Genomic DNA, 24070 nt, shown 5'->3' with positions numbered 1-24070 from the left:
TAGGGTAAGTAGGAGGGGTAGGGGAAAGGAAAGAAGGGAAAAGAAAAAATATGAGAAAGGGAAAAAAATGGAAACAAAGTCTTTTAAATAGGGAAGGGTGGAGGGGGTAAAGGGAGGGCAGGGGAATGGGGAAAAAATAAGAACCAAGATATATCAGGTACAGGTACAAGATCCCAATGATGAACGTAACTGTATTTTATATCTAAAATGTACCAATAAACTTAATGGTGAAAAAAAAAGTTCTATTTGCCTACAAAAAGAAAAGAAAAAAACAGGTTATATAGAATGACCAAGTAAGGTAGAGAGAAAGGGGAAAAAGTAATGAATTGAGAGGTATTACATACATGTGCCAATTTTCCACAATGAACTGTAAACACATACTAATAAAAATTAAAATTTAAAAAAAGAACGACCAGGTGGTGCAGGGTGCAGTGGCACACATCTGTAATCCCAGCACTGGGGAGGGTGATGCAGGAGTATTGCTTTGAGTTCAAGGCCAGCCTGGGCTACATGGTGAGTTTGAGGCCAGACTGAACTGCATAGCAAAACCATGTCACAAAACAAAACGAAACAGCCAGGCCTGGTGGCGCAAACCTGTAATCCAGCACTCAGGAGGTTGAGTCAGGGGGATCGCTGAGAGTTCAAGGCCACCTTGGGCTACATAGTGAGTTCAGCCCCAGCCTGAACTACAAAGGGAGACCCCGCCTCAAAAAACAAAAACAAAACAAAACAAAACAAAAAACAAAGAATGACCAAGTAGAGTTTATCCTAGGAAAGTAAGATGGGTTCAAATTCTAAAACTAACCAATGTAATTCACTTTAGCAAACCAAATAAGAGTAATCATATGATTTTCTCATTAGGTGTTAAAAATGGATTTGAGGGCCGGGGATTTAGCTCAGTAGCACTGTGCCTGCCTCACAAGTGCAAGGTCTTGAGTTTGATCCCGGGTACCAAAAAAAAAAAGAATTTGAGAGAATACAAGTAAAACTAGGGAAATCTAAACAAAATCTGGGTTATTTCAATGTTAGTACATATTCTGGTTGTTACATATACTACTCAAAGATATTATCATTTGGAATAATCTAGTAAAGGTTTATAAACACCTCTCTATATTTTTCCTTACAATTGCATATAAATCTACAATTAACTTAAAGTAAAAACTTTAACTAGACAATAGCAAAAACAGAAACAAAACAAGAAACCAAATGTAAAACAAAAGGCATTTCACAAAATCCAATATCCATTAGATCCAAGGACATCTACGAAAACCTACAGTTAACATCACAGGTTTGTGGTGGTGGGGCAGGGAGGATAATTGAACCCTAGTCCTTTACACTATGCTACATCCCCAGTCCCTTTTATAATTTTTTTTTTTTAATTTTGAGACAGGGTCTCAACTAAATCTCTTGCTAAATTGCCTAGGCTGCACTCACCCTGCCTCAGCTTCCGAGAGTACTGGGAAAAGATGGTAGACTAGGATAATGAATACCACATATGTTGCAAGGCGAAACCAATGTCCTAAATAAATGGAAAGATATATTGTGTTCATAGGTTGGAAGACTTAAAATTTAAGAAAACGATTCTCTTCAAACTGACCCCTAGGTTCAGTGCAATCTGAAATCAAAGCTTTAGCATGTTATTTTTTTAGACATTGATAAGCTAATTATAAAGTTCATATAATAATACAAAGTATCCTTTATCATATGAACATTTTCTTAAATTGATGGAATGGAAAATGGTGGAAATGTAAAATGGAACAAGTACTTTACAATATAGGCAGGCAGTTTACTAAAAGGGCAAACATAAATCTACCATATGATCTAGCCATTCACTCCTTGGCATTTACCAAAGGAAATGAAAGCATACATCCAGGCAAAAACTTGCACACAGATGTTCACAGCAGCTTTTTTGGTAAGAGCCACAACTAGAAACAACCCAAATGTTTATAAAAGGCGAAGGAACAAATAAATGCAGCATATCAATACAATAAAATACTATTTAACAATAGAAAGTATGAACAATTGATATATACAACAGTGTATATGAATTTCAAAATAATTATGCTTTGTGAAAGAAACCAGAACACATATATGCACAAAAGTATGTATCATGAATCCATTTATATACAGTTCTAGAAAACAGTAATTAATTTGTGAGAATAGAAAACACTTTCATAATTTAAAACACTAAAAGAAATATTGTCATTAACTAAGAGCAGGCAGAATCAGGAGCAGCATGATAAATCGGTCCCATACTAACCTTGGCCACTGCGCATCGAACTGCCATTGATCTGTCAGTCAAGAGGGACCTGGCATTCTTGTAAATATCACGATGACAGGAGGCTGCTGCACCACCCAATCCATTTAGAACTTTCTGTAGACTCATTAAGATTTCACTTCTCCCTTGAGACTGTATGTGCACGTAAAGCTTTAGAACTATTACTATAATAAATTCCATATTCAACAAAAACACACCAAGAAACAATTCTCTAGACCTAGTGATCTTACCACCAAATTCTAACAATAAGTAATTAAAAGTAAAATAAAATATTCTATCAAGTACTTAAAAAGAATAATTAACAACTTTAATTAAATGTCTTCTCACAAATTACGTCAGAAGGAAGTATATTCTAATGTTTCCATGACATAATGAAGAATACAATATGAGAACATGAATAGATTGAAAAGTTTTGATATCATCTCTCAAGAGACCAAAGTTTCAGAAGATTAAGTAAAAAAGTAGTTAAAAGTAATAAAAACAACGAAAGAGGAAGAAAACATCCAACACATTTAAAAAACTTATCACAAAAATACTGTAAACCCTTATCTTCTAGTGACTGATCCAATCTATTTTTTCTGTACTCTCACAATGGTTATTCTCTTTTCTAATAGTATATGTGGCATGGCATATCATAAAAACTGTTCACATAGACCTCCTCTACTAGACTGTAAGCTTTTTGAGGTCAGGGACCCCATCTTATTCACCTTTAGATGACTAATGCTTGACACATAAAATGTCTTCTATTCCTGTTTAATAAGAAAAAGTATCATCTGAGAGATAGTTTTTTGGACAAAAAAATTAGATTGACAAGTCATGAGCTTAGTTCATTTTTAATTAATAGAAAGTTGACAAGGAATTTATGACAGTAACCAAACTGACATGACAAAATAGAACTACTTTTTACTTGGCATTAACTGTCATTGGGTTGAACTGTGTCCTGCTCAAAAATAATTCAAGGCCGGGGATTTAGCTCAGTGGTGCCGCTGCCTGCCTCACAAGTCCCAAGTTCAATCCCCGGTACCAAAAATAATAATAATAATAATAATTCAAGTCCTAAACCCTGATGCATGTGAATATGACTTCATTTGGAGACAGGGTCTTTGCTGATGAAATCAAATGAAGATGAAATCACACTGGTTGAAATCCATAGCAACTGTTAAAAGCGAGGAAAGAAAGCTTTTCCCTAGAGCCTTCAGAGAAAGCATGGTCCTGCTGACACTTGATTTCAGACATCTGGCCTCCAGAATCTGTGACAATTTATTATGCAAGACACAGGAAACTGATAGGAATGCACAAAAAATAAACTGGCAATACAAAAAATAAAGTAAAAAAAATTGGTAAACCTATTCTTTATCAAGGAAAAGCACTCTTTCCCCTCTCCCAAAATTTAAGGTAATGTTCATTAAAAGAAAGGGTAAGTAATAATCTGAAATTACTCTTTTATTTAGTAGTATGAATACCACAGTGACAGAAAAAACATTTTTAACTAACTCTCGCCATGGCAAAACATTCAAATAATCTTTGTTGTAAAACTTACCTCTGCACTTTTCAGAGATTTCAAAAGATTATTTACTGTTTCTGGAAATGCACTGCCTAACATTCTCCCCATTTTTTCATAAAATGCTCCAACACAAGCCACCGCAGCCCTATAAGAACATTTTCACTAGTCATATTTTGGTTTAATAATACAATTATACTCTTCTCATTTTCAGAAAATATTATTTGTCTAGGGCACTTTTGCTTATAATCTTCAGTGAACTTTCAACTTTGAAAAACACTTTATAAACACTACAGTAAATGAAACTGCATTGTTATTAGGAATACAAAATAAGTATGTATACAATAAATCATATTCCTCTGGGAAGTAACCCAATCCTTCCTTTTCTGAAGACTTTCCAAATTATGTTGACCCACAACAGCCCCTTTCTTCATTATATATAATACTAAATATCAATCACTCATTATGACAGAATTGTATCATTGAATGTGTTGTGATTGGCCATATGATGTATCTCTAATCATCCTAGTAGAAATGTAAACTCCAGAAAGAGGAAAAATATTTTTTTCCAATTGCAGTGTTCTCTCAGTGCCTGCCACTTAACTTTTAAATAACAGTAGAATATTATATATAAATCTGTGAAATTTAATCCAAATTGCTTTAATGGACTTGGCCATATGTAAGAAGAAATGTAACAGCACATCTCTTCAGAGCAAGGAAGTGACCTCACTATCACTCCTGTCAATAGTAAGTGAACAGCTCTAAGTTTAGCTTAGAGGCAGGAGTAGGACAGTGGTTATGAATGTATTCTTTAGGACCTATGTCTAAATCCTAGAACCTGCCATATACTAACATGCGTCCTGAGCAAGTTACTCTACAGCTAAGAGAGGCTAATTTAGTTCACAATCATGCACAAAACCTTCACCTTTTTGATTCTAAAGCCCATGCTTATTTTCAATACTCTAACAAGGTGATAATGTTAAAAGTAAGTGGGGTCCCATGCTAGAATATTTTGGGGAATTCCTGAACAGAACCAATGAATCCACTGGAAATACATATATATGTAATATACAATAAATTTAATTATCCAGAACTATAAAATTACAATATATTTATAATGTGGTGGTGAATTAAATAGTCAAGCTCTTCATATAATTTCAAACTCTAAGTAAACAACAAAGCATTAGAACTTTCTAATCTCCTTTTTTTTTTTTTTTTTTGGTACCGGGGATTGAACTCAGGTCCTTGCGCTTGCGCAGCAGGTGGCAAAACCACTGAGCTAAATCCCCAGCCCACTTTCTAATCTCTTTTAAAACTTTTGAGAGCTACGCTTATCCCAAACAACCAAAATCTAATCACAATGTATCTAGGAAGCTGAAACAGACTAAAAATCAGCATCCAGGTTTGGAACAGTTTCCTCCCTAAGCTGACACTGGCCCTGGCCCCTTGAATGTTGGTGCTCCAGAGCTGCACCATTGGTCATCTTCTCTTCTCAAACAATGTATTTGTCCTAGGTAGCTGAATTCATATCAAAGGGTGTAGCCTATTCTCACCTCCACTGGCCACTCACCAAAACTAGATTCTCAACTCAGATCTCTGACATGCACACCAAGATTTACAACTGCCTAACACTGCATGCACTTTCACTTGCTTATTCCCATTTGTACTACAAAATCAACATGCAGGCCAGGGATTTAGCTCTATGGTGCCGCCACCTGTCTCAAAAGCAAAAGATCCCGAGTTCGTTCCCCAGTACAAAACAAAAACAAAAACAAAAAAACCAACAACAAAATCAACATACCTAAAATTGAACTCACCACCACCCACACACCATTTGTTCCTTCTTCCCCGACTTTTGTACATTTCAGAAAAGCATTGTAAATAACCCATTTTTGTTTCCAATTAGAAGTCTCCTTTGTCTAGAAAACAGGTAGGCAAAGTACAGCCAGTGGTCAGCTCTGGCCTACCATCTACCCTGCCTTCTGTTTTTGTTAAAAAAAAAAACAAAAAACCTGGCTGGATATAGCCAGTGAGCTATACTTTGCCTATTCTTTTTTTTTTTGGTACCAGGGATGGAACTCGGAACCTTGCACTTGCCAGGCAGGCGGTGGCACCGCTGAGCTAAATCCTTGGCCCATGCTTTGCCTATTCTTGCCTCAATTCCATCACCTAGAAACTCTCTGTTTTCTGTCTCAGACAAATCTCCATCCACATTTATGGAAAGACCCCTGTGCACATTGCTGACACCATACCAATTCTCTGTAGTGTGTCAAAAGTCCCAGTGGTGATCAACATATGGAAGTGGAGTCTTCCCCAGATCTACTTAGAAATTTCACTGTCGGCAACATACCTCAGGTTCCACCCACCTGGGGGTCCTTAGGGTCCCTAAGTTATCTTGTAAGAACAAATAAAACTTCAAAGATCCCTGTCAAAATAAGTACTTACAGTTTTGTTGGTAAGTAGGCTGCAGTATCATCTTTATTTCTGATAATATCATTACATTTATCAAGTGTTTGAAAAACTGTAAAAGGATCCCCAATGCTATACAGGGCTGCAAGATTTTTAGCCAATAATTTTCGTGTAGGTGGTCCAGGTGAACTACTTATTAATCCAGTTAACTGTTCAACCAGTTTTTTCTGTTTTTCTTTTACATCAGTCTGTTGTAGAAAAAAAATAAAAGAGAGAGAATCATCATTTTTCTTATGATACCTTTTGTTACTTTTTAATCAAAAATTTAAAATACTTAACACTTAAGGTACTCTAATAATTAAGAGATTTTACATTAAGCATAAACCATAAATGAGAACTTTTATAATAAAAAGCTCGGTAAGGAATGAACTATTTCTCCATACCTTAAATCTTTATTCCCCTCCAATGTCAAAAAGTTAGTTTCCAGTAAAAGTAATTCTATCTAAAAGTTTCTAGGCCAGCTTACTACTAAGTAAGCCAACAAAGGATTCAAAATACTGGTTGTATGGATGGATAACTGATGCTTTAAAACCCAGTCAGATTTTCCCTACAAAAGGAGTCAGTAGTTCATCAAGTTACAGGTAAGTGAAAGAAAACCAAAAGAAATTCTGAAGAGCCCTAGGCAATAGAACACAACACCCAGATCTACCTATAATCAATATCTAGAATTAATTCATTCAAGAAATGCTTACTGTTCTTTTGCATGCCATGCACCATTCTAGGCAGTGGGGCAATAGTAAACAAAGCAAAGTTCCTATACTCATGAAGTTTACATTCTGGCTGGGAGGGACAGAATTTGCAAATAAATAAATGAGTATAATTGCTTCCTTTTTTTTTTGTAACACTGCACAGAGCTATATCCCAGCCCTTCTTTACTTTGTGCGTGTGTGTGTGTGCGCGTGTGTGTACCTGCAATCAAACTCAGGACCTTGCACTTGGGAGGCAGGCCCAGCACCACTGAGCAAAATCCCCAGCCCTAGGCCCTACTGACCCTCATTTTGGACAATTAAGAGGCCTGTGATTGCTGGTCAAGAGCTTTTTCACTGAAGGGAAGGCAACAAAAGCTCAGTTTCAGGGGGTTCAAGAGAAAATAGGAATTTCTAGTTAAAGAAGAAAAGTAAATCTATGTATTAAGGGCCTCTCTAGAAACTCCATTAAACCCATATTAATGGGCAAACAAAAAAACAAAAAAAGAAGTACAAGTCCACAAGAACAAAAAAAATAGGAAGAGATCAACATAAACGTTGGAAGCCACGTATTCCCAACAGGGAGGGAAGAGAAACTCAACCTGAGATACAGTACCTTAAGAGCGCATACTTTTTAGAAACCCTGGATGCCTCCAGAGGTGGCAGTAGTTGTACCAAGAAATGTGGGAATGATTGAGTCTTCTTGAGAAGCTATAAGACTTTGTATCTCTCTCCATTCTGGACTGAAGGCTTATTCTTTGCAAAGACTTAAGATATTGTATCTCTGGACTAGGGGCCCTAGACACAGCTGTTAAGACATCTGCACTGAAACAGGGAGATTAAGTAAAAGTTTGCATACTGAATGGTTAAGTCCTGTTTTCCCCCCAATTCCTAGAGCCTATATATCCTTTAAATACCAGATTAGTAAAGTCTCTCCTACAGGAATAATCAGCCTAGAGCAGTGGTGTTGAACCTATGGCACGAGTACGACAGCAGGCTATTTGTTTTTTGGGGGGTTTTTTTGGTACCAGGGATCAAACTCAGGACCTTGTGCTTGCGAGGCAGGCAGCCGCACAACTGAGCTAAATCCCTGGCAGGCTATTTGTTATTATTGAAAGTTCTAAAAGGTTTGCTATCACTGGCTTTGAGAAACCTAAGATATTGAAGTCAGGAAAGAAACTAGTGTACAGTGAAGTCCAGTTAATATTCACCCTGCCCAGAAGATATTTTATGACTCATTATTAAATTTGAGCAAAGAAAGACCAGTCATTTGAGGAAAGGATCTAATTTTAAACGAGAAAAATAAAATATGCAAGACAATAAATTTGAATCAAAGAGAATATGTAGGAAGAACAAAAGAGAAAATATAAAAGCCAACTATAAATTTTTCAGAAAGACAGGTGAAGACACTAGGCTTGCCAAACAGCAGTGAGACCTTGCAGCTGCTGAAGATGACTTTGGAAAGACACTAGTTATACCCTAACGTTTTTCTTCAGTCACACCGAGCTACCTCAGAAAAAACAAGAAGGCAATAAGCTGGCTTGGGTTTTGCCACAGAACAGGAAAAAAAGGCACTAGAAATTCTCATTAGTATAATATTGTCAAGCTCCAGAAATGATCCATGATCTTTCCAAAACATGTGTTTTTAAAATCTCTTTATGTCAACCCAGCTGTAAAAAACAGCAATACCGTACCTTGTTAGCAGCAACCAAAACTTTATCAAGAAATCGCAACCATTCAAAGATAAAAACTGGTCTCTTTGCTTCAGTGATTTGAGCCAAAGCTTCTTCATTTAGCAATAAACTGTGGGCTAACTCCATTACTGAAGTTTTTAATTCACACCTTAAATTAACAGATTAAAAAAAAAGTGTAAGATGTTTTAATGTTAAAAGCCAAGCTTAATAAATGCAAGCACTAAGTAAGGAAAAGTACAGCTTTTCATTTCATTTAGGAAAAAACATAACTTCTTTGCAGCACAACCTAAGAAAGAACTGTGAAACAACCAACGTACAAATAAAAACAAAGGCGTGCTTGGTGAGAAAGAATGAATAATGAACTGAAAAAAAATAAAATAAATATTCCCAAAAAAGCCATTATGCCCGAAGAAATATGCCCAGCAAGAGGTCAGTAACCCATTGTATAAATTAAAAAACCAAGATCAAGCTCCTCGGCGAACCTCACAATCCACTCCCCCGCTTTACCTGTTACCTGGTGCAGCATAAGGACCTGAAATTGCAAGCCTCGCAGGTTTCCTTCAGGGGCGAGGAGGGTCCGGGAGTGCGTGCCAACACCCTCCGTGGAGGACACAGCGGTCAGAGGCCTCGCGCGCGGGGACTTGGTTCACCCGGCTGCTCCGAGGACCTCACAGCTAGGCCAGGCCCGGGGGCGGGGGCTGCAGGACGCTGTTGCAGGCCTCCCCAGGCTATCAGCCCCAAGTCGCGAGGTTCTCCCAGCCGTCAACCCACGAGGCGGCGGCTGGGAACCGAACCCAGGCCAGAAGAGAAAATGTTCATTACGAACTCGGATTTCCTTCCTACCTATCGGAAATCGTCTGGGAGGATGGGGGCGTGTGAACGTGTAAACTCGCACTCAGTGGCGGTGAAGGGGATGGCCTCACCTCCCAGTCAGGCAGGGGCCGATCAGCTGAGCCCCGGAGGCAGAGGCCGCAGCCCAGGGACCCGGATGCCCCGCCTCCTGCAATCCGACCCCAGGAAACAAGGGGAGAGCGCATGCGTGAGACTCTGGTCTCGCGCAAGCGCATTCGCTTGTCCTCCTAGCCCCGCCTGCCGAAAGTTTCCAATTGAGTCGGCATTCGGAAGCGCGGGGGATGAGAGGTTCGCAGCGCATGCGCACCATGCATTCTCGTGACCTGGACCGGGCCGAGTATCTCTTGTCAGGTAGGAGTCTGCAGTCTGGGGAGAGAACGGTAAAGGGCGCATCAGCTGTGACTATCCATCCATCACGGCATCAGCCACATTCCCATCTGTAGGTGGTCGCGTCTGCGAGATGCTTGCAGCCGAGAGGAACGCTCGAGGAAAGGGGCCCGCGACATCTGAGGGACGTGTGTGGGAAGGAGGCGTTTCTTGTCAGTTTTCTGCTGTATATCCGCGATAGTTAGCCCGTCTGTCCACTTGGCTGTGTCGTGAAACTGAGTGTGAAAGGACCAGCACCTTTGCTGCCACACCTCGCCTCCTTTCTGAAGAAATAAATAAATAATAATAACAAATAAAAGAAAAACTGCACCAGGGGCCGGGGATTTAGCTCAGTGGTTCCGCTGCCTGCCTTTGCAAGCTCAAGGACCCGAGTTCGATCCCCGGTACCAAAAATAAACAAAAAAAGTGCACCTATAGTTTTCCGACGCAAAAATTAACTCGAGTCTTCTAGGAGTAAATTGGTGGCTATACTGTCATTTGGGATCTAACAAAAGAAAAGATGTACCATAGACAGTTTTTTTTCACACACCATCTCCAATCAGTCAACAATTCCTGTACGCTCCACTTTCAAATACTGGGTACCCAGAATCCACGTCCGTTGTTATCACTCCAAGTGATGATCCAAGCCACCATCATGTCTGCCGGGATTATCACCTTGTGAAGTTTATGCTTATGTCTGACAGGAGTGGATCCAATGGAAAAGGAATTTTTAAAAGAACGTGTAACCCCCGCTCAGCTCTACCTTGCAATTTAGGGCCAAGTGGATCCCTTAAAAATAATGTAATTGTGGCCCTGGTGTAGCACACCTAAGGCCCTGGGTTCAATCTTCAGGTCTTCAAATAGTAATGCAATTGTATTTTCAGTTGCAAGACCGCAGAGACTTGTATTTTTTGTGATTGTGAGCAAGTCATTTAGCCATAATGAGCCTTAATTTCTTCAACTGGAAAGTGAAACTGTTCCTTCTTGAGTAGTTCATAAACTGGGTAGTGCTGTTATGTGTAAAAATACTGTCATTATACAAGAAGAATCTGGGTTTTAGACACAATGGTTGAATTACCAAAAATACTGTATAAAATCGTACACATTTTAAACTGATAATTTTAAATAGGTGGAACTAAACTAATGTTTAAGGCTGCACACATGGAAAATGAAACTGTAAAGACAAGGAAGAAAGTGATTGCCATAGAAGACACAATAGTGACTTACTGAAGGAGGATGCAGTTGTACTAGAGAAGAAGAGGGCTCCCAGGAGGCTGATGAGGTTCTATCTTATGATTTTAGTAATACTATATTTTGCTAACAAATTATACCAAAATTTAGCAGCCTAAGATACCTATTGTCATTTATTGACTAACAGTTTCTGTGAGTTGGGAATTTGTTAACACCTTAGCACAGTTTAGACTTTCTTAAAAAGCTATAATGAAGGTGCTAGCCAAATCTGAGTCATCTGAAAGCTTGACTGGGAGTAGAAAACTATTTCCAAGGTTGATCTCTTATGGGGCTCACAAATTTGTGCTGGCTATTGACTGGAGACCTCAGTTCCTCCCAGGTGGACTTCTTCATAGAACTTATTGAGTATCCTCATTATGTGACAGCTGATTTCTTTCAAAGAAATCATCAAACCAACTTCACGGTTAGAGTGATCTAATCAAGACCTACAGTGTCTGTTCTGACCAAAAAGCCAGACTCCATCTGTCTTATTTTCTCCTTCTCGAGAAACAATACCGAACACCCACAGTTTAAAGGAGAAAAGGTTTATTTTGACTCATGGTTTGTCGATCTTTCAGTCCATAGTCATTGGCTGGCTCCAAGGCAGAGCAGCATGGCAGAGGAGTTTGGCAGAGGAGAACCAGCTCATGGCATGGCAGGCAGGAAGTAGAGAGAGGGATCAAGGGAGAAGGGAAAGAGATAGACCCTTCCGTGACACGCACCCAGTGACCCACCTCCTGCAACTAGGATTTATGTCCCAAATCATTTAGCTATGAACCCGTCAGTGGACTAATCTGTGAGCCCATGAGGCTTTTGGGGGCAAAGGCCGTAAGTCCTCTTAAAAGGCTGTTGTAATATTTCAGGTGAAAAAAAGTGTCACAACTGTCAGAAAAATTATCTGAGAAATATTGTGGAGGAGGAATTGCCGGAGGTTTATTAGAGGTCAGGAAGGGAGAAATGGTGATGACAATTTGGAAAAACAGGAGATTGAAGAGGTTTGTTAAGAAAAATGAGTTGTTTCAACTCTTGAGCTTGAGAGTCTCACAAATAAAGATGTCCAAAGGGCACTTGAATACTTAGTAGTCCAAAGGGCACTTGAATACCTAGTAGTGCCCTGGGGAAAGCTGATGCTGAGGGATAAATAAAGGTTTATTTTCATTTTGGTATACCAAAGAAAACTGATTTTTTTTTTGATTTGTAGATAGTATTGCCATATGAAGTTGAACATGGCAGAAGAAGAGGACTATATGTCTGATTCCTTCATTAATGTCCAGTAAGTAAAAGTGTACACCTAATGCAGCAATATGCATAGAATATGAAGTGATGACATTGATTTGGGTTTTTTTCTTTTTTCTTTTATTTTATTTGCAGTATATAATGTTTACATTCACCTTAGGGAGTAGGTATAGGTACTTAACACTTCTTAATCCTTTTTAATCCCCCCCCATTACATGCGTTGTAGGTAGTTGGTACATGTGCACAACACATCCCCATTCTTCCACATCTCCCTCCCCATTATCCCTCCCAAACCTTCCATCTCTAGCTCCCCTTCCCATTTGCAAAAGATCTGTCTTCCTGTTTCATCCCATCTGCCTTTCACTTTGTTCTATACTTCATTTACACTTTAGATTTTTCATATGAGAGAGACTGGACACTATTTAAGCTTATAAGTCTGACTTATTTCACTTAACATATTTTCAAATGACTCAGATTTATCCCTCTTTATAGCCAAGTGGTATTCCATTATGTAAAAATATCACATTTTCTTTATTCATCTGTTGATGGACTATAGACTGCTTCTAAGATTTAGCAATTATGAATTTTGCTGCTATGAAACATTGGTTTGCATGTGTTGCTATAATGTAACTTTTAAAATTGGCTAGAAGGGGAATAACTGGGTTAAATGGATTTTCTATTTTTAGTTGGTTTTGTTTGCTTGTTTGTTTTTGTTTTTTGATACAGGGTCTTGCCATGTAGTTCAGGCTGGCCTTGGACTCACTATGTAGCACAGGCTGGCCTCAACGTGATCCTCCTGCCTCAGAGTCCTGAGTGCTGAGATTACAGGTTTTTGCCACCATGCCTGGCTTTTAGTTTTTTGAAGAATCTCCATATGGATTTTCATAATGATTGTAGTAGTTTATGTTCCTACCAGCAATGACATTGATTTTAAATGTGGAGTTGGAAAGTTAGTCTGACTCCTTTAGGGAAACACTTCCTATCTGTTCATACAAAGATAACAGCAGCCCCTTCCTCCCTTTTTCTGTTAATATTACACCTTTGCCCTTGATCTTTTTATCTTCTTTCACAGAAATTTATTCCTTTTCCTTTACTTCATCGTACTGTCTCTTCTAGCTTTTAGTCAGCTTTGCTCTTTATTATTGCTGACCTCCTAAGAAAGATTAGTCTGAACTTACTATTTATATTTTCTTCAGCTCTATACTGAATGTAACCAGCCTTCATCAATTCTACTAAAATAGTCATTCTTTGAGATCACTGATTATGCTGCAATACCAGTAATAACAAAGATGATCATAGAGATAGTGTAAAATATTGATTAGTATCAAGTAAGTGGCAAAGGTATGAGAAAACTGTGTACTCATCTAAGATAACCATTTCTTTCATCATTCAGAGAAGATATCAGACCAGGATTGCCAATGCTGAGGCAAATCCGAGAAGCCCGTCGAAAAGAAGAAAAGCAACAGGAAGCTAATTTGAAAAATAGACAGAAGAGTTTAAAAGAAGAGGAAAGAGAAAGACGTGACACTGGGTTGAAAAATGCACTAGGCTGTGAAAACAAAGGGTTTGCTTTGCTCCAAAAGATGGGCTATAAAAGTGGTCAAGCTCTTGGCAAGAGTGGTAAGTTGCATTCAGAAATAGACAGCTGTTCCTAAATACTCAGTTGTGATGTATTGACAAGGATCACAGATGACAATTTAATCTCTGTTCTACAAAAAATTAAAAGAACTTAAGCTTCATTGTCTCTTATGTACTGAAAAGAACTTTCATTTTCGAACATCTATTTTAGAAATCACTTGTGCCATTAACAGCTGCTTCTTACCAGGTCTGATGGTATGTATTAATAATCCCCACTGAGGCCGAAGCAGGATGATCACAAGTTTGAGACCGGCCTGGACAGTTTAGCAAGACCTTATCTTAAAATAAAATTTAAAGAAGACTGAGGATGTAGCTCAGTGATAGAGTGCTTGCCTCATATGTACAAGGCCCTAAGTTCAATCCCCAATACATATGTATATACATACAGCTGCTTATCGGCCCAGCTTGGCCTTGATGGCACTGACAACTGGGATGGATATGGCTTACAATGGAGGCAGCAAAGAGTGGTGACAAATGGAAGGTAAAGAAGCACAGTGGTCAAAGGACAATGAAACAGCATTGAGGATGATGGCAGAGCTCTCTCTTGCTTACACTGTACCTGTGGCAGCTGTCTCAGTGACCACTCACGCTTCTTTTGGGAAGTGAAAGGCTTACTAAGATGCAGAGGCAATATATTTATAGTGGCTTCTGTGAGCTATATTTCTTTTCTTTTTTCTTTTCTTGTAATTGCTTTAATTTTCACATACCAAGGCTTTGCTTTCTCGTAAGGCTGTTATCCTCCTTGGACCTGTTTTATTAGCATTGTCACTTCTGAAAGTGGCATAAGAGGCTATGAGTCTGCCTTGTTGAGGACAAAACATTTGAAGGCAAGGGAGGTCACTGATTATATAGAGAGTATTGACTTTCAGATTTCAGTGTTGAGTATTACTGAAACTGGGGGAAGGAGGGATATGTCTAAACCATTGTAAAGTCTCGTACTACACAGACGTGAAGATTTTCAGGTAGAATTTCTAGTTTGTGTTTTTTTCTCTTTTTTAGGAGATGGTATTATTGAACCAATTCCTCTTAACGTCAAAACAGGTATGTAATTATTAGTATATTTCCCAGAAATAATAACTTGTGCTTAAATCCAGCACAAATATTTGTGATACTATTATAGTTCTTATCATAGGAAGCTTTTAGTAAAATGTTTGTTAAACTTCTAAATTCTTTTGAAGGTTTTATTTTCTAGGGAAAATAAAAGTTTTAGTGAAATAAAAGTAGGTTTATTTAAATACACCTACCCTTATTTATTTATTTATTTATTGGTACTGGGGATCAAACTCAGGACCTTGCACTTTCAAGGGAGGCGGCCACACCACTGAGCTAAATCCCTGGCCCTAAAAGTAGGTTTTAGAGCCAGGCATGGTAATGCACACCTATAATCCCAGGACTTGGGAGTCTGAGGCAGGAGGATCGTGGTGAGTTCGAGGCCAGCCTGAACTAATATCAAGACCTTGTCTCAAGAAACAAAAAAAGTATAGTATATTATAGTATAAAAGTATAGTATTTTAGCATAGAGGAAAATCATTATAACCACTGAAAGTACAATACTAACTTTACCCATTGAAATGTCCTAAACGTGTTCTGAGACATATTTATCCCTGAAATGTTTTGCTTAATAGTTTGGATGATCTCAAGGCATGTATCTTATTCATTATTCTTACATAAAAGTATGACAGTTGATACTTTTTTCCCTAATTTTTAAAAATGTGTACAGTATTACTCTCTTAAAAAATGAAACTTCTTATTTGTAAAAATCAGATTGTGTGGGGGCCGGGGATTTAGCTCAGTAGTTCTGCTGCCTGTGTCAAAACCACAAGGTCCCGAGTTCATTCCCCAGTACCAAAAAAAAAAACAAAAAACATTTTGTGTTTGGACTTTGAAAACAAAAGTTTAGACCTTGAAAACAAAACAAAGTGCTTTAGTACTTTCTCCTATCATTCTAGAGAATGAGTCTGAGTGACTGTATTCAAATGGGAATTGCATTTCCTTTGCAAGTGTTTAAATTGTCAAAAATCAGTAAGCTCCTCATCAGAATTTTTTGTTTGAACAGGGAAAAGTGGCATTGGTCATGAGGCATTATTAAAACGAAAAGCAGAAGAAAAATTAGAAAGCTACAGGAGAAAGATTCACATGAAAAACCAAGCTGAAGAAAGAGCTGCAGTACAGTTTCGGTAAAACTTTGTATTTGAATTGTTTTTGGTTTCAGATCCTCTATTGTGGTATGTTCTCTGGTACTGGTGTACACAGAATGGTTAAAGAGGTATGTAATAGGTATATAAAATACTTAAAAGAATATAGATGTTCCTGTACATTTTTTCTTTCAATTAGGATGCGACTTAAAAACAAGCAAGATGAAATGAAGCTTGAAGGAGATCTTAAAAGAAGCCAGCGAGCCTGTCAACAATTGGATACTCAGAAGGTAAGGTGTTACTTATTTTCAGTATCAAAAAGTGTTTTGGCACCTCGTATGATTTGCCATATATTTTATTTAAAGAAAAAAGAACTCAAGCCTCAGCCAGTCGTGCTGACACACACCTGTAATTCCAACACTCTGGGAGGCTGAGGCAGGAGGAATGCAAATTCGAGCTCAGCTTGGGCAATTTAGCAACTTAATGAACCCCATCTCAAAATAAAAAATGAAAAGGGGACTGGGGATTTAGCTCAGTGGTTTAGCCGCCTGCCTCGCAAGCAGAAGGACCCGAGTACGATCCCTGGTACCAGAAAAAAAAAAAAATGAAAAGGGCTTAGGATATAGCTATTGTGAAGGCCCTGGGTTCAATCCCCAGTACTACAGGAAAAAAAAAAATTCTAAGCCTGGTTTATCTATTTTTTTATTTCTTGATGCCTTCATTGTGTTCAGTACCAATTTATGATAATAAATACATCAATGGCCTCTTCAGGAACCTGAGTTATCTAAATTTTCCAATAAAGGTTAAGTAACTTGTTCTCTGCTAATTTGAATTTTGATTTCTTGACTGGAAATTCTGTTCACAGTATTTGATTAGTTAGAATACCCTATTTTCATCCATATTCAGTACATTACATATCTCTAGTAAAACAAAGATGGAATATTGTCTATTTCAGATTTGAATGTCTTAAAAAGTCTATCTTTCCTTTTATCTTGGTGATCTTATGTAACAAAAAATAACTTCATTAAATATCTGAAAAATGCCAGTATAATTTCCCAAGTTACCATCTTATGTAAATAGATTGCTGGAAGCAGTCTCTCATTTTGCTGCATCTCCATAGGACTTTTAAAAAAATATTTCCTGATACCTATAGTTTCCTAGTTTACATGTATTACTTTATATTTATAGCATGTCCTTCCTACTAAACTGTTAACAACAACATACACTGTTCTAACTGGACTTTTCATTCCCATAATTCATGGTATAGTACTTTACTCCTAAAGCAGCACTCAGTAAATATTTACATTTATTGAAAGAATGAATTAAAAAATGAATGAGCATGGCATGGAGGTAAATTCCTGTAATCTCAAAATTCTTGGAACCTGAGCCAGAATGATCATAAATTCAGGCCCAACTTGGACAATTTACCAAGAAACTGTCTCAAAACAATTTTTTAATAAGGACTGGGAGGGCCGGGGATTTAGCTCAGTGGTTCCTCCACCTGCCTTGCAAGTGCAAGGTCCCGAGTTCGATCCCTGGTACCAAAAAAAAAAAAAAAAAAAAATCAACAATAAGGGCTGGGGATGTAGCTCTGTGACAGCCCTGTGTTCAATCCCCAGTACTGCCAGGTTAAAAAAAAAAAAAGAAAGAAATTCATGTTGGCCTGAACCACTTGTACTTGTGATAGTCTTATGTTTAGCTATATTTCATGAGAATAATTCTGCATTTTCAGAATATTCAGGTTCCCAGAGAGGCATGGTACTGGTTGAAGCCTGAAGAAGAAACTGAAGAAGAGGAAGAAGAAGAAGAAGAGGATGAAGATGAATATAAGAGTGAAGATTTAAGTGTATGTTCTGGCACTATTTCCTTCATAGCACGTGTCTCGTCCGTGACACGATTTTTGAACTGGGTGTCTCAGTTTTTTTTCTTGTTGCTGAGACAAAATACCCAACACCTAAAGTTAAAGGGGAAAAGATTTATTTAGTTCACAGTTTGTAGAGGTTTCAGTCCATAATCAGCTGGCTCCAAGGCAGGGTGGCACATGACAAAGGGGTAACAGTTCATGGTAGCAGAAGACGGCAAAAGCACCAAGGGAACCTTAACAGCATCTTTCTGGTCCTTTTTGTCTTATCCATACTACTAGGATTAGGGTGGTTACTAAACCAGTCAGTGTACTGGTTTAGTAACTACACCCTTAATCCAAGCATCACACACTCTAGATTGAGCCACCTCTGAAAAAGCCCTATGACCCATGAGGCTTTGGGGGGACATCTAGACCCAAACCATAACACTGGGTAATTCCTTGCTATGGGCAGCTGTCCTGAACATTTTCAGATGTTTAGCAGCATCCCTGGCCTCTACCCTCTAGTTCCAGTTGCACCTCCCCTTATGTCAACCAACAATGTCTTCAGGTATTGCTAAATATCCCCTGAAGGCAAAAATAAGTCCTGGTTGAGGGGAGTTCACAGGATTTGTTATTGACTCCACATCAAAATTTCACATAATTTTTCCATTTAACTGGTTTGCCGTCTCACCTCAGCTTCAGCTTAGATAACAAGTTAGCTACAAATGTAAATCAGTGTATACCTTGTTTCCTGCTAAACTTCTAGAAGTGATTCTAATGTGTACTTCTTTCCCTCACTGAAACACCAGAAAACATAGTCAAAAGGAAGTGGAGATTATTCAAGAAAGAAAGATACACCCCTGTGGTTACTTGTATATAAGAATTTTGTAAAGAATGGTTTGAAAAGCCTGTATACCACTTAACTGGGAAACCACCAATGAGAATCTTTATAGCAGAATGAGACAGTGCTCACCTTTACCCCATCTTGGGCAAAGAGGGATAGATGCCTTGAAAGTAAAGGATGCTGATTATCATAAAGCCAGCCCAAAATGATTTTCTCAACATTAACCAGTGGTCTTTACTGTGTCCAGCAGACTTTTGAAAATTTCAGGGTAGTTAGTAAACATGTTCAGATGTATTATTTCTGCCCTTGACGCCTCTAATCACTGAGAGTATAGCAGAAAATGTACAGCCTGGGGCTAATTGAACATGATCTAAGAGCTGGGAAAATGAGATTTTGTTCAATATAGCCTTACTTATGTGCCTTATATCTAGGTACTGGAAAAACTACAAATACTGACTGGTTATCTAAGGGAAGAACATCTGTATTGTATTTGGTGTGGAACAGCCTATGAAGGTAAGAAAATATTTTATACTTTTAAAAAAATATTAAATATGAATGCCCTTTGATTTTTAGTAAAAGTCACATTTTCCATAGACAGTGGAAATTTCCTATTCCATTCAAATGGCAATGTGGAACCAGTGTCTTACAGAAACAGTGACTACAGAAATAATTGAGCTGAGCATGATAGTACAGGCCTATAATCCCAGCTACTTAGAGTCTCATGGCCCAGGTAACCAGTCTCAAAATAAAAGAAGCTACGGATGTAGCTCAGTGCTCCCTGGGTTCAAGCCCCAGGGCCACAAAAACAAAACAAAACAAAAAAAAAACAAGAAGTAATTGAGTCCTTATTAGAATTCTTTTAACTTTTCAGTAACTGACTTGTAATAAGGAATTTTTGGTTTTTGTTGTTTTTTTGGTACTGGGGATCCAACTCGGGACCTTGCGCTTATGAGGCAGGTGGCGGAACCACTGAGCTAAATCCCCAGCCCAATAAGGAATTTTTGAGTGTTGTTTCAAAGGAAACAAGTTTAAAATGATTTAAGGGAGATGAATTGTTTCATATTTTGTTTTTAAAGATTTCTTCCTTTAGCTACACTTTTTTTTTTTTTTTTTGGTACCAGGCATCGAACTCAGGACCTTGCACTTTCGTGGCAGGCAGCAGAACCACTGAGCTAAATCCCCAGCCATTTAGCTATACTTTTTAGAACTAATTTTTTGTGTAGTTAGATAGAATATTGTCCCTGAACCATACAAATCACATGTTAAATTTCACTTCACTTCTTTTTAATTCTAAGAATTGGTTTAAAACCTGTCAAATGTCTAATGAAGCCAAGTGCTTCTCCTTTTAACATATTTGTCCAAGCTGCCTTTGCTGACTTGTATTTAAGGTCTTTGTACTTGAAAGTGAAGAGGTTTGGGTTATTGTTTTTATCTCTTCCTGGTTTATTTAGTAAAGTAACTAGCAAATACAGTTGATTATAAATACATGTCATATTGAAATTATTTTTTGGAAGTTTACTATAAAAGTTGTATTAATCCTTTATTTTCCTCATGTAAATCGTAGATAAAGAAGATCTATCTTCAAATTGCCCAGGACCAACTTCTGCAGATCACGACTAAGATTATTCATAATAAAATAAGAATTGTTTATTCCAGCAAGGAAAGAGGACCTTCATATGATGCTTTGTTCTTTTTGTACTTTACAAGTATTTTGTACTTTAGAATATCACTGTTTGCTGACCTGAAAAAAATAACACAATTCTACTTCAGTATACAAATATGAAGATTTGGACAATTACAGTTTATGACTGTACTGTGATGCTTGTGGGGTTGACTGAGGACCCCAACAGGTAACACTGTTATTCCTCACTTAATTTTAGAACAAACTGAAAAATAAGACACAGGAGGGAGATCAGAATGTCAGCCGTATTAGTGGTGAAGCAGAAATAAAGAAAAGGGTTGGCTTTTTCTCTACTCAGACTCCCTAATATTTCTTCCTGATTAGAGAGCACAACAGGCCTCTGCCTTGTAGAGGAAAAGCCCACTTTATGTTCTGAGGCCATTTAGCCCTCAAGAGTACAGAACCAGGCAGGGGCTGGGCCACATCTGCTTGGCTCTTTGTCCCAGTATCAGCTGTCAAATAAGACACTTCTCTTGCCAGGTGTGGTGCTGTAATCCCGTCACTCGAAGCTGAGGCAGGAGGATTTCAAGTAAACACAAGAACATAGCAATAGTTGGTCTACATTTGCATAGGTTAAAATAATCGATACAATTTATATTAATCTCCGACCTAATATGATCTGATTCACTTGTTCTCAAATTTAAATTGGAGAGCTTTAAAAAATAGTAGTTCAAGGTCCTGCCCTGAAGGATTCTGAGGTAATTGTTCACTGTGTTTTGAGCATCAGGATTCTTGATTTTAAGACTCACCAGAACTTTAGAACCACTAATCAGGTTAACTTCTAAGCCTCAGTTTTCCATCCAGAAAACTACTTTTATGAATATGAATATATATAAGTATATGGTTGAATGCTATTATTTAATATTTACTTTTTTGTTTAAAAAATAGTATTAATAGCTAAAACAAAGGAGTACATCTTTCCCTTTGAGTTACAGTCAGATCCCTTCCTGTCATTTCAGCTAACATAGTATAACGTTTAGTTCATCCCAAAACCATGTGTGTGGTTTCAGATGGAATGGCATTAGACAGGAGATGTCTTGCCTTTCTCCTCTTACTTGTTACAGGGACAACTCGCCACCTGCCCAGTGAGCTGGAATATTTGGAATATGTTCCTGAACAATTATACTGAAAATGTGAGAATAACCTTGATGGTCCCATTACTCCCCCAGCATTATGGTCTACATTTACAGGCTTAGGGCTAGAACTAGATCAGCCTTACAGAAGGGAGATATCCCTTCATTCTTGTTCATCTAACGTTAAAAAGATATACTTTCAAAATGAGTAAAAACCTGCTGGGCATGGTGGCGCATGCCTGTAATCCCAGCACTTGGAAGGCTGAAGCAGGAGGATCGCCATGAGTTTGAGGCCAGCCTGGGCTACATAATGAGTTCAAGGTCAGCCTAAACCACAAAGCAAGACCCTGTCTTAAAAAAGTGAGTAAAAACTTTTATTCATGTATCTCCTTTATAACTTCATAACTAGACAATAATGACAACTGAGAGAAGTAAAACGTTGAAAAGAAGTTTTTACTTTGTTTTAGAAATTTTACATTAAATTTGAAACCACAGTGTCTCATTTTCTTAATTAAAATTCCAGAATACAGGGCTTTTGACACTCAGAATAAATACCTTTAAAAACTAACTCAATTTACCTTACACATGTTTATTTCACGTGTCATTTGCCAAATACTTGTGTTAAAAATCTGAAAGCATACGTTATTATTTAATATTGGACACATTTTATAGGATCAAGCATATGTTCCTACAAACTTAAAACTTTTACTCCCCACCAAGCACTTGTAGAGTTTCTGCCCCACTGCCTTGGGGTATACAGCAACTTTACAGTATAACAAAGGTAATAGTCATGTGTGAATGACTGAGCTTCAAAGCAAACTGAATATGGTTCAGTGGGGTACTATCCAACAGGAGATCTAGGGAGAAGACTGCTTCTGAGTGGTAGCTTGTGAGACACTATGGGAACAACACTGAAAGATGGATACAACTTTGATAGGCAAAGTTGTGAGGAGGGAATTATATATAGCCCAGCGATTTACTCCTAGGTATACATAAAAAAATGAAAACGTCCACATAAAACTTGTACACAGATGTTTATGATAATATTCATAACAGTCCAAAAGTAGAAACAACCCAAATGTCTATTCATTGATGCATATGCATTAAATGTGATACAACCATAAATAGAACATTATTTGGCAACAAAAAGGAATGACTTACTGATCCATGCTACAGCATTGATGAAACTTAACATAATACTAAAATTTTAAAAATTACGTCTGATTATATGAAACATCCAGAATGGGCAAATTAGAGGAGATACAAAGTAGATTAGTGATCACCTAGAGTTGGGAGAAGATGGTGAGTGACTCTTCTTGGGTGTGAGATTTCTTTTAGGGGTAAGAAAACTTAAAATTGAATATGGTGATGGTTTCACAACTCAGAGTATACTAAACATCACTGAACTATAAATTTTAGGTAAGTGAATTATATCTCAGTGAAACAAAAAAAAAGTTGAAAGGAATTTCAGATAGAAAGGACAGGAGGCAGCCAGAGGGCAAAAACGCAGGCTGCAGACCTGTAGAACTGGGCTTCCATCAGGTAACACTAAACAAGTGTGCATAATGGGAGCATCTGAGAGAGCCACAGCCTTAGCCCCTTGGAAATCACTACACTGCTGATCTCCTGGAGTGAAGAGAATAAATGTGTGTTGTTTTAAGCCACCAAATCTGTGGCTGTCTTGAGGCAGGAAGATAGGGTGGCTAAAACTAGCTGGGAAAGAAGGCCTGATGACCCTGGGACGTAGCAGAACAATTCTCAGAACCCTGCCTGTAGACTTCTCCCAAGAACTCGAGCACGTTTTTGATAGGATGACCTGAATATGATGCCAGTGTGGAAAATGTAAAAAAAAGGGACAGTCACCTAAGTATTAGCCTGCATGACTCTTCAAGATAGTCCACCCTACACTGTATGGTGTATTTTTTTTTGTACCAGGACTCGAACTCCAGACCTTGCACTTGCGAGGCAGGTGGCAGCACCACTGAGCTAAATCCCCAGCCCCTTGTAGTGTGTGTTTTTATTTTTCCCTTCCTTTTTACTCAGCCCAAAACTCACTCTGTAGAGCCCCTTCTTCCCCTATCCTTCTGTATTTTCCTACCGTTAATAAATGTGAAGCTGAACATGGTAGCACAAGCCTGTAATCCCAGCACTTGCGAGGCTGAGGTGGCGAGTTTGAGGCCAGCCTGAGCTACAAAGCAAGACCCTGTCTCAAAAAATAATAATAATAATAATAATAAATAAATGTGAAACTTTGCCACTGTTCATGCTTGTTTTGCTCAGTTCTTTGTCCAGCACACAGAGGACTTCAACATCACCTCTGAAAGGAGATTGCAGCACCCCAGAACCCAATAACAATCTGTAAATGCAGCCATAAGAGATTAAAACAGGTCTCAACCAAATTTATCCCCAAATGACCACATATTTTAAAACATTTTATTTGCCCCACAGTTTCGCCTATTGCACAGTTTTTAGTTAGAATTTAAGCCAGTAGTGGCTTAAATCTATCAACCAGTCCTTTCATCTGTGACCATTTTGGGGAAATGT

At 38.1% G+C, this 24070-nt stretch overlaps 2 protein-coding genes across 7 annotated transcripts in view; one reads left to right on the top strand and one right to left on the bottom strand.

Moving 5' to 3' along the window:
* Positions 1-9669, bottom strand: part of Heatr5b (HEAT repeat containing 5B) — a 102319-nt gene extending 92650 nt beyond the window's left edge. For 2 of the 5 annotated variants that reach the window (XM_021253722.2, XM_021253723.2), the window contains exons 1-5: positions 9552-9669; positions 8629-8776; positions 6225-6436; positions 3819-3927; positions 2261-2410 (exon numbers count right to left, since the gene is read on the bottom strand). In XM_021253722.2, the coding sequence (XP_021109381.1) occupies positions 2261-2410; positions 3819-3927; positions 6225-6436; positions 8629-8754 (597 nt within the window). In that variant the 5' untranslated portion in view covers positions 8755-8776; positions 9552-9669. Of the gene's footprint in view, positions 1-2260; positions 2411-3818; positions 3928-6224; positions 6437-8628; positions 8777-9135 lie in introns of all 5 variants that reach the window. The other 3 variants (XM_013070176.3, XM_013070173.3, XM_013070174.3) reach the window with 3 other exon arrangements.
* A 37-nt stretch (positions 9670-9706) lies between these two features.
* On the top strand, positions 9707-23788 carry Gpatch11 (G-patch domain containing 11). Of its 2 annotated transcripts, none has more exons than XM_004839296.3 (9): positions 9707-9831; positions 12278-12349; positions 13706-13932; positions 14950-14991; positions 16007-16127; positions 16285-16375; positions 17818-17931; positions 19204-19285; positions 20337-23788. In XM_004839296.3, exons 2-9 carry the CDS (start codon positions 12291-12293, stop codon positions 20390-20392), a joined length of 792 nt encoding a protein of 263 aa, XP_004839353.1. In that variant the 5' UTR covers positions 9707-9831; positions 12278-12290; the 3' UTR covers positions 20393-23788. The 2 variants fall into 2 exon arrangements, with proteins under 2 accessions (XP_004839353.1, XP_021109384.1); XM_021253725.2 differs by lacking the exon at positions 9707-9831 and adding an exon at positions 10635-11128.
* Positions 23789-24070: the final 282 nt, after the last annotated feature.

This window comes from Heterocephalus glaber, unplaced genomic scaffold (genome assembly GCF_053883595.1).
Source record: "Heterocephalus glaber isolate CG9 unplaced genomic scaffold, H.glaber_assembly_v1.0 deba00001457, whole genome shotgun sequence".
NCBI classification, from domain to species: Eukaryota; Metazoa; Chordata; class Mammalia; order Rodentia; family Bathyergidae; genus Heterocephalus; species Heterocephalus glaber.
This window is presented reverse-complemented; position numbering and strand designations above follow the sequence as displayed.

Excerpts from the sequence above, each read along its gene's own strand:
- Gpatch11 (XM_004839296.3), top strand. The coding sequence starts at position 12,291 with ATGAAGTTGAACATGGCAGAAGAAGAGGACTATATGTCTGATTCCTTC. Across the intron at positions 13,933-14,949 it reads TCAAGCTCTTGGCAAGAGTG|GAGATGGTATTATTGAACCA; the intron begins GTAAGTTGCATT and ends TCTCTTTTTTAG. Across the intron at positions 16,128-16,284 it reads AGAGCTGCAGTACAGTTTCG|GATGCGACTTAAAAACAAGC; the intron begins GTAAAACTTTGT and ends TCTTTCAATTAG.